The sequence below is a fragment of the Balaenoptera musculus genome, chromosome 6 (genome assembly GCF_009873245.2).
Source record: "Balaenoptera musculus isolate JJ_BM4_2016_0621 chromosome 6, mBalMus1.pri.v3, whole genome shotgun sequence".
In the NCBI taxonomy this organism is placed as follows: Eukaryota; Metazoa; Chordata; class Mammalia; order Artiodactyla; family Balaenopteridae; genus Balaenoptera; species Balaenoptera musculus.
This window is the reverse complement of record NC_045790.1, coordinates 79,736,138-79,746,881: the sequence shown is the minus strand read 5'-3', so window position 1 is coordinate 79,746,881 and position 10,744 is coordinate 79,736,138. Positions and strand designations below refer to the sequence as shown.

The window sequence follows — 10,744 nt, the reverse complement described above, 5'->3', positions numbered from 1 at the left end:
AGTGAGTATTCACAACTAATGATTTCCCTAGTACCTAGCACAAAGTGGGAGAACACAGAGCAAACTTAAAGTCACTTTTCTGGCCAAGTTTAATGAGATGAACTGCCATATAGGACATAGAACCACTAAAATGAATATGTTATGTATCTTGTCTCTGATCGAATGCATTAAATAATCAGAATCATCACTTTAAACATTGTAAATTTGATATTCTATGACCCCAAAGTAATTTCTAATTTTATTTCTCCTTTTTCTTGGAAACAAATAGAGACTGTGGACTTTCCCAACGGTTTTTCAATCACTCAGCCAGACTGGAACTCCAGACCAGATGCCCTGGACCTACATGAGACAAAGGATGTTGAGTTTGGATCAATGAATATTTTATTCAGTTGAAAGACGAGACAGACCATGGAAAGTGCCAACCAGACAGGCTCTGTGACAGAGTTCATTCTCCTGGGCCTCTCAGCCCACCCAAAGCTGGAGAAAACGTTCTTTGTGCTCATCCTGCTCATGTACCTGGCGATCCTGCTGGGCAACGGGGTCCTCATCCTGGTGACCACCTTGGACTCCCGCCTACACAAGCCCATGTACTTTTTCCTGGGGAACCTCTCCTTCCTGGACATCTGCTACACAGCCTCCTCAGTCCCCCTCATTCTTGACAGCTTCCTGACCCCCAGGAAAACCATCCCCTTCTCAGCCTGTGCTGTGCAGATGTTCCTCTCCTTTGCCATGGGGGCCACGGAGCGTGTGCTTCTGGGCATGATGGCGTTTGATCGCTATATGGCCATCTGCAACCCCCTGAGGTACCCTGTGGTCATGAGCAAGGCTGTCTATGTGCCCATGGCTGCCAGCTCCTGGGCCGCTGGAAGTGCTGCCTCCATGGTTCAAACATCCCTTGCAATGAGGCTGCCCTTCTGTGGGGACAATGTCATCAACCACTTCACCTGTGAGATCCTGGCTATCCTGAAGTTGGCCTGTGCTGACATCTCCAATGATGTGATCAGTATGGGGGTGACCAATGTGATCTTCCTGGGCATCCCAGTTCTGTTCATCTTTTTCTCCTATGTGTTCAACATTGCTACCATCCTGAGGATCCCCTCAGCTGAGGGGAAGAAAAAGGCCTTCTCCACCTGCTCTGCCCACCTCACAGTTGTGGTCATCTTCTATGGGACCATCCTCTTCATGTATGGGAAGCCCAAATCCAAGGACCCACTGGGGGCAGACAAACAGGACCTTGCAGACAAGCTCACTTCCCTCTTCTATGGGGTGGTGACCCCCATGTTCAACCCCATCATCTACAGCCTGAGGAACAAGGATGTGAAGGCCACCATGAGGAACCTGGTAAGTCGGCAACACTTCACCTGGTGGTGTTTGGAGGACAGATGCCCCTGGAGTTCTGTGTCTCTTGGCTGCTTTCACCCATGAATCTCAGAAGAATGTGCCTCCCAAAGAAGATACATGTAGAGTGATTACCAGAAAACTGAATTACACATATAATGGAAAATTTTAGCTGTTACTGGACTTAATTTTTAAAAACAATGAAACCTAAAACCTGATGGGAGTGTGACGTGAGGGGATGGAAGTGGAATGCTGCTGAGAGAACAATTAGTGATTTTCCCGCTTCTCTATTGGGCAAGTCTGAATTCACCTTTGTGAGCAGGTTGCTCCTTCACTTTGAGAAAAACAGCTTAGTTTGCCTTGGTGCCGCAGAAAGATTCAAAATCCTGCTCTCAAAGGAGGCACTGTGGAGACAGTGTGGGGCAAAACTTCATGACACAGCAGTATAAAAGATAGTCTTCCTTGTAGATGAAATGGCACGTCTTTTTATTTTTCTTGGAAGCAAGGCTGAGGCTGGAGATAAGAATGAAGTCAGTCTTCTTCCTTTCCCTGAGACTCAGAGGAGTTGGGATTGTGTAGATTCTAGGTAGGGCATTTCCTCTGAGAGCAAGTAAGGTGGATCCTGTAACATGTGTGTGGAGGGTCTTAGCCTGGAATGTGGTTTTAAGCTTTCTTTTCCTGCCCTCGGTAAGTCTTTTTTTCTTTTTTCTTAATTAATTAATTTATTTATTGGCTGTGTTGGGTCTTTGTTGCTGTGTGCGGGCTTTCTCTAGTTGCGGCGAGTGGGGGCTACTCTTCGTTGTGGTGCACGGGCTTCTCATTGCGGTGGCTTCTCCTGTTGCAGAGCATGGGCTCTAGAGTGCAGGCTCAGTAGTTGTGGCGCATGGGCTTAGTTGCTCCGCGGCATGTGGGATCTTCCCGGACCAGGGCTCAAACCTGTGTCCCTTGCATTGGTAGGCAGATTCTTAACCACTGCGCCACCAGGGAAGCCCCCTCGGTAAGTCTTAAGTACACAGTCTGGTCCTGTAGTTTGGAGAGTTAAAGGATGGATCTATGGGGAGAGCAGGGCAGGGGCACCACAGTGATCTGAGGGAAGCTGGAGTCAGGACGGTGAAACGTGACCACAGAAGATGGAGCAAGGTGGCTGTGCTGTGGAGAACTGGGGTGATAAAATTGAAAGGCAGAGCCAGTTCACGTGTACCTGACAAGAGGTCCAGAGGTAAAATGTGTGAGGATCTCAGTCAGCAGTGACACAAAAGGGGGCAAAGATATCATAAGGGAGAGAAACTGCCTCTTTTTTCTCAAGGCAGTCGGATATCCCGTTTTCCCTGAGAATCAAAACTTTCTAGTGAAAACAAATGCTCTCAGCCTGCCTTGCTTGGGTGCCCTGGGTTCCTCCTGCCTGAGACATGTCCAGCCACTCTCTTGGTCCCCACAGCGCTCTCCTGCCCATTCCTGGCAGAAACTCAGGCACGGTCACTGCCCACGTGGCTTCTTCAACAGTCTCTGGGGCTGTGCAAGAGCAGGACATGTTCCTGTCCCACCCTTTCATCCCCAGTATTATCTGTCCCACCCTGGGGGTGGATTTGCCTTTCCCTATTGAGCACAGAGCCCACTTACACCCTTCTCAGCTCACCACAGGGAGGAGGACATCAACTCGGGATTAATTCTGACCTTTATAAATCAAGAGTTGACTTAAAAATGAAACGTACTTGTAGAGCAAAGTTCCTTTTCAACATACTTTATTTCACTAGTTTTGGCTTAGAGAACTGTGCCTAGCTCCTACCCAACTCTTTCTAAAGGACCAAAGGAGGTGTTCCCCAGTTGCTGAAAGAGCGGCTGGCAGACAGGCTTCAGCTGTCAGTCATCTTTGGGAATTAGATAAGGGGGCTCTTAGCTGAAGGGAGCTGACTCACCCAAGGTCATGCTCCTTTCCCCAAGGCAGCCCATACCCAATGACTGATTGGCGAAGGGATATAAATGCCTTGCCCCGACTAGGGACAACTCTGAAGGGCCATCCCAGTACCAGAGTCCCCCATGGGGTTGACTGAGGCCTTTGTTGAGACTGCATCACAGCCCAACTTCCCCCTCTGCCCAATCCTCCGTCCTCATCCTCCCTTCCACCAGTACTGATCCCAAGAGTACTCCTTAATAAACCTCTTGCACTCCAATCTCTGTCTCAGAGTTTGCTTCCTGGCAAAACCAAACTGTGACACCATGCAAAGTCCAATGCTCAAGTAACACGTGCCCTCTTTTCAGAATCTTGGACATTGGTGATACTTAGCAAAAATCATGTAGAATAGTTGTGTTAGCATCAGAAGCTCTGGAACGAGACCTTGGTTAGATTCCAGCTCCTCTCTTTAGCATGGTTATAACCTTGAAGTTTGTTTTATACTGTATATAACTTCTCTGACATCTTCCTACCACCACACCCTGCCTACCTCTCTAGTTCAGTGTTTTGCTATCTTTTTCTTGCTATGAAACACACAGAAAATAATGGAATTTGTATGCATCCTGGGTTAAGTGGATGAGTCTACTCATGGCTGAAGGCAATTCACCTGGGGACTTAGGTCACTACATGTTCTGCTTAGTGACCCCCTGGGGACACTGAGCTTGGCATATCTGGAGCCTGTGGCATCCTAGCTAGAAAGCCCTGTTGGCAGTGAAATGTCTCCTCCTTTAGCACCTGATGAGAGGACAGTCATGCCCCTCTGGCCACAGATGACTGGACTCTTGACCAAAACTGGGCTAATAATATTTTTTCTCCAAGGAATTTGGAATTTGGATATAGAGACCCCTGTTAGTTGGCATAGGGCTCTTGACCACATAAATCCAGGTCTGATGTGGACATGTCCCTTGCAAGAAAGAGAAAGCTGATCTGCAGAGACAGATGACAAATCAAAGACACAAACAGAACCATGAAAACAGAAACAGAGGCTGCAATACATTAGCTAAGACTTGGAGAAGTCTTTTTTTCTTTCATTTTGTGGGAAAATCTAAACCTATAGAAAAATAAAGAGAATAATAAAATGGCTAACTAACAATGATCTGTTCGTGGTCAATCTTGTTCATCCATACCCCCATGGATTATTTCTCCCTCTCCTGGATTATTTTGAAACAAATCCTAGGTGATCATAGCATTTCATCCTTTAACATTTCAGTATTTATCTGTAAAAATTAGTACTCTTGTAAAATATAAATAAATTATACTGAAACCAAGCAGGACCCTGCAAGGCCCTCCTGGGTACAAAAAAGTTTTTCCGTGTCCCCAGTTTCTTGTTTGTATAAAAAGGCTTTAGGGACTTCCCTAGTGGCGCAGTGGTTAAGAATCCACCTGCCAATGCAGGGGACACAGGTTCGATCCCTGGTCTGGGAAGACCCCACACGCCACAGAGCAACTAAGTCCGTGCACCACAACTACTGAGCCTGCGCTCTAGAGCCCACGAGCCACAGCTACTGAGCCCGCGTGCCACAACTACTGAAGCCCACACGCCTAGAGCCCATGCTCCGCAACAAGAGAAGCCACCGCAATAAGCCCACGCACCACAACAAAGAGCAGCCCTCGCTCGTCACAACTAGAGAAAGCCCGCGGGCAGCAATGAAGACCCAACGCAGCCAAATAATAAATTTAAAAAATAAATTTTAAAAGGCCTTAGCCTCATAGACCTTCCCTGAGTTCCGAAGAGCAGATTCAAACAGTTACTAACTAGGGACGTGAGGGAAGGCAGAAACAAGGAAAAGCAAGCCCAACATAATCTTTTCCATGATTGTTAGCTTAACCTTATGCCTTGATTTATGACCCCAAACCGTTGAGATAATGTCCTGTGGCTGCAACCAGCTGGCCCCAAGCGGACTTAACATTGATGACACCAGGAGGGTCAATCAAGAACTGAAACTTCTGAACCATCATGAAGGCTCTAAGTAAATAATAAAATGCCTCAACCACTGTTTTTGCTCTCTCCTAGAAAGAAGTGATCACAAGACCATGATTTACTAGTTTGCTTTGCAGGAACACATAGATCAATCACAATCACCAGTGACACACTGAGTGATGAGATGGTGCCAGGAAGTCTGCAACCTTGAACCCTGGCCAGCCAGCAAGATGGAGTTGAGACAATCTAGGTCTCCCATCTTCCAGGTTGGCACCTCCTCAACTAATATACCTTTCTCTGCTCCAAACTCCGACAGTTCAGTTTGTTTGGCCTCACTGTGTGTCAGGCACATGAACTTAGATTCGACAACACTATTATTATACCAAAAACTCAAAAGTAATTCATCGATATCATCAATTATCCAGCATTTATATTTCCCCAAATGTCTTATATATGCTTGATCTCAGTTTGTTTATTTGAACTAGAATATAAATAAGACTATATATTATAATTAGTCTTTTTTTTTCCCCCTCCTTTTTAAGTTACATTTTTGGGGAAGGAATAGTTTCCCACTAGGGAAACTGTAGAGTTTACCTAAGAGTTCTGGTACCAATTTCAATGTGTGGGTGTAGACTGGGGATTCCCCACATCCCACCAAGCAATGCCCAGACACCAGCTGAGTGTCCTACAATTTAACTCAATTCTGACACTATCTACCAGGAGATAGCATCAGATTCCACAGGTTAAGGGCTCAGTCTTGCAAGACTGCTCTCTCCCCTCACCCCTCCCCTACTCAGACATTAGTTACAAGTCCAGGTTGTCACTTGTGCTTCTGACTGACCAGCTGTAGATTAGAGATTCCAACGACCCCCAACCTGGGTTTGATTAATTTACTAGATAGGTTCACAGACCTCAGAGAAACCTTTTACTTACTAAATCACTGGTTTATTATAAGAGGATATAATTCAGGGACAGACAGATGGAGAGTGCCCAGAGCAAGGGATGGGTAAAGGGCGCGGAGCTTCCATGCCCTCCCAGAACACACCACTCCTCCACGTCTCCACATGTTCACCAACCCAGAAGCTCTCCAAACCATGTCCTTTAGGGTTTTTATGGAGACAGCGTTACAAAGGCATAATTGATTAAATCACTGGCCACCAGTGATTAATTCGACCTCCAGCCCTTCTCCCCTTCCTGGAAATCAGGGGGTGAGACTGAAAGTTCCAACTCTCTATTCAGGGTTGGTTCCCCTGGCAACTGACTCCAATCTTAGGTGCTTTCTAAAACTTACCTAGTTAACATAAACCTGGTTGTGGCTGAAATGGGCTTGTTATGAATAACAAGACACCCACTTCACCTTATGGCTCTAAAGTGTTTTTCAGGAACTGAGGATAAAAGACCAAATACTATGACGAAAGTTGCTCCCACTGCTCTTATCACTCAGGAAATTCCAAGGACTTTAAGAGCTGTGACAGGTTTGGCAGCTGTGAGCCAGGAACTGTGGACGAAGACCAAATATACATGATAAAAATATTTTGGTCATCTGAATGAACAAATATGTATTTCTTATAAATCACAGTACCATGTTACCATAGTCTGCATTTTGCTGATTACAGTCCTGTAGTATCTGTCCCTGTGTTTCCTATAAATTGGTGATTATATCTAGATACTTGAGAGATTTTTGTTTCAGTGTAGTGATGAACTCATGGCTCCTGAGACCTTTTGACAGGATCCTAGTATCTTTGATGGCTTCTTTGCTTTCTGGTTCTATCTAGATGTTCCAGGCTCAACATGTACAGTTCCTCTCCAGACCTGGAAACAACCATTTTCTCTAAGGAGCTTTTGTTTCCTTTTGGTATTTAAAAACCACAATCTGGGTGCTATGGGTGCTATTGAGTTTGTCATAGTTTCCAGGCCTTTTCCGTGCAAAGAAAATACATATGTACAATTCAAATTAAGATCCACAGAATTTTTACTTAACCTCATTGATTTCTTCCCCCACGTACTATCTCCTCATAGTACTTTCTCCTCATAGAAAAGTAGGGAGAGGCCTTAAAGTTATGTCAAGAGCTAACATGGGCACAGCTCTTGTAAAGAGCAGAAGTGAGTCAAGTTGTCCCTGTGATATGTATCCTGATTCCCATGTTCCTGGCAGTAACTGGGGCCAGTTATAACAGCTGAGGCAACGATGTGGGCCCTTCTCTTCCATTTACCCTTGAGCTTTCCACAGGAGACCCGAACTCATGAGTAGAGTACCTGGGGGTGGGGGGCGACGGGCTGGGGAAGAGTTCAGGGAGAAACCCAAAGGAGGAAAGAAAGACTCCAAACCAGACCCTTAAGGCATCTTACAGCTCAGGGGTGACTTTCCAGAATCTTGGTGAGGGCAGTCACCTGCCCCTGTTTACCACGGGTGGCGTCTGGCAAAAAAAGGCATTTGGTGCAGACAAGAAGGAAGCTGGCAGATCTCCTCTGAATGAGGCCAAAAGCCCTGAATTCTGCAGTGCTGCTCTGTTCAAGATAGAGGTTTCCAGTGTTTAACAGAGGTTTGCTGACTATTTAAAAGGATGTAGCCACAGCCAGAAGCTAGGTACCTAGGGTCAATGGTCTCCTAGGTTTTAAAGTCATGTTTTCTTACAATTTACACTGTATGTTTGTTTATTCATTTATAAACGTATAGATGTTATGTACAAATATGTTATGTACATTATAAAATGCTTATAAAAATAGAAATTAAAGGGCTTCCCTGGTGGCGCAGTGGTTAAGAATCTGCCTGCCAACGCAGGGGACACGGGTTCAAACTCTGCTCTGGGAAGATCTCACGTGCTGTGGAGCAACTAAGCCCGTGCGCCACAACTACTGAGCCTCTGCACTAGAGCTCACGAGCCACAACTACTGAGCCCACATGCCGCATCTACTGAAGCCCGCGCTCTAGAGCCCGTGCTCCGCAACAAGAGAAGCCCGCGCACCACAACGAAGAGTAGCCCCGCTCGCCGCAACTAGAGAAAGCCTGCAGCAATGAAGACCCAACACAGCCAAAAATAATAAATAAATAAAAATAAATAAATTTATTAAAAAATAGAAATTAAAAAGATGGGATAGAGATAAAATAAAATATAAAAAAGAAGAGCTAACATGGGGCAAAGGAGAAAACAAGGGTAGGTCACAAATTTATTTATTAATTCATTCAGCAACTATTCATTGAGTGCCTACTGTGAGCCAGGTACAGTTTTTATACATAGGATACATCTGCGAACAATGCAGGAAAAAAAAAAACAAAACCTCTGTCTCTGTGAAACTTATTTACATTCTATCAGGAGAGAAACAGACAAGAAACAATGACTAATATAAATAAGAAAATAATAGAGGGTGTTAGAAACTGTATGGGATCAGGACTGAGGCATAAAGGAGGACTGAACACATGCATCTGATTTTGCTCCTTCCTGAAACCCACAAAAACTACAGTAATATGATTTTGTTTTGTTTAATTTTTGTTTTTAATGACAAAATCAACAAGGTTAAGGAGAAGAAGGGAGACATCACAGTGATAACATTTTGAAGGCTGGAAAGTGAATGGACTAGTGGCCGTTTCCACAGCAGATCTGATAGAGTCAAATCCTAAGCCAGAAACTAGGAGAGCTGAGACACAACCAGACCTACAGCACAGAGGACTCGCTGTACCAGGTCCCTCTGGGACCAGGGATGAAGGGGGGTGCTGCTAAAATAAGGAGGATTAGGCAAAAAAACATATAAGAAACAGAGTTCCTATACCCCCTCCCTCATTCCATGACATTGGTCGACTGTCCCTTACCTACCCCAACAAAAAGTTTATTCTCTGGAGAGGATAAAACACATGCACTTAAGAAAGACTTCAAGCAAAAGGACATCACTTCTGCGATCACCTGACCTTTTTTACAACTGACCTTTTACAGCAGCCCACAGCTGCGGTACCTGTGAAACTCTCATGGCAGGAGCCAGGACCAGATTCATTTATGACTCTCCCAATACCCTGTGAAAGCCTGGCTTATGGTAGGCGCTCAGAATCTATTTAGTGGGACACAGACAAGAGGGAAACTTCTAGGTCACTTGCTTCTTTCCAGTCCTGAGATCCTGAATTTGAAATGCCAGGGGTGCTACAAGGATTTGTCCTGTGCAGTGGGTTTCACATTCTCCCAGATCTATTGTGGGCTCTGCTGAGAGTTCTAATTGATTGGGGGTTCATGTTAATTCTGGCAGGACCAGAATGACCCTTCTTCTCTAACGCCTTCCAGTAGCTAAGCAGGATGGATACAAAGGGAGGGAGGGGGAAGAAAGTATTTCTGGAGGGACTTCAGAATAATTGGATCTTGGGGACATAATCTCAGATGTATAAAGTTCCTAAATTTTGTCACTTCAATTTCTAAACTTTAAATCACTTCAGGGACTAGAGTATTCCCAATAGCAGGGTGGGATTTAAATGGCTTCATATATGCAATGTATGGTCCTTTGTGGATTTTTCTGAAACACAGAACAAAGACAAGAAAACTTAGCTTTCATCGATTTCAGGCCTAACTCCTCTGGCTGCTACTTTCAGACCAGATTGGCTATTTTAGGCCTCTGGACTATTCCCAGACCGAAGAAAAGTGATTTTATCGATCTATTTACAAAAAAGGTAAGAGAACACTTTAAAATATATGTATATATATATATATATATATACACACACACACACATATATATATGTGTAAACTTTTGAGGGCCCAGCCCCATTCCTGGCTTCATTCCTTGTGATTAAGTGGCATGTGGGGAACTTGAAGGAAAAGGACATCTTAGTGGTGTGACAGAAAGTCCAAGAACAAGAAATCTGTGAGATCACTTAGTTCCTGGGATGGAAAACCTTTAAAAATAATCCATTCCAGAGTGAGTATTAGGGAGCCAGATGTCCAAAGAGGAAAAGGGACTTAATGATTCCCAGGCATTGAGTAGTTGGCAAAGGCCAGCTCTTTGGGAAAATTCTTCCACAGAATTTGGCAGGTGAGTGAAGGAATAAAGGAATGAATATCCCAGGGGCCTGGGGGTTGTAAGAGAGAGAACTATGAAAGATGAGGAAGGTAATATCGAAAAGTGCTTGGAGAGGAATGGTCAGGAATTGAGGATGAAGAAGATCAGTTATTTCTACCAGTCTTATACCCCAAAGCGGGGGAAATCACACAAAGGGAATGTTAATACTTCTCACAAAATTGATTAAAATGAATTGGCCACACATGGTATAACTTGAAGTAAATGTGTGATATCAATCTTGATTATGATTAGAAAAATTCAATCCAATCTGGTGACATGTCAAACACCTCTATGGGCAGCCAAATATCACAAAGTAGATTTTGATCAATTTCTCTCTGTTTTACTTAGAACAACACAAAGAACCCCCCAGATTGCTAGAGCTGTTGTCTAGCTGCTCAGCAGGACAAGTTTCCTCACTGATTTTCTGGCTACTTTAGGCATCAGAGAATCATGAAGTTGGCTTTTTGAGTTCCTACAGGTGACAGAGCAGAGGCATC

The 10,744-nt window shown here is 44.6% G+C and overlaps 1 protein-coding gene across 1 annotated transcript; it reads left to right on the top strand.

Annotated features, from left to right (window-relative positions):
- Positions 1-408: 408 nt before the first annotated feature.
- LOC118896390 (olfactory receptor 13C7) lies at positions 409-1,425 on the top strand. The gene has a single exon (XM_036854163.1). The coding sequence runs from the start codon at positions 409-411 to the stop codon at positions 1,423-1,425; it is 1,017 nt and encodes a 338-aa protein (XP_036710058.1).
- The last annotated feature ends 9,319 nt before the right edge of the window (positions 1,426-10,744 follow it).

What these genes read in the sequence shown, in the direction of transcription:
- LOC118896390 (XM_036854163.1), top strand. Translation starts at nt 409, where the DNA reads ATGGAAAGTGCCAACCAGACAGGCTCTGTGACAGAGTTCATTCTCCTG.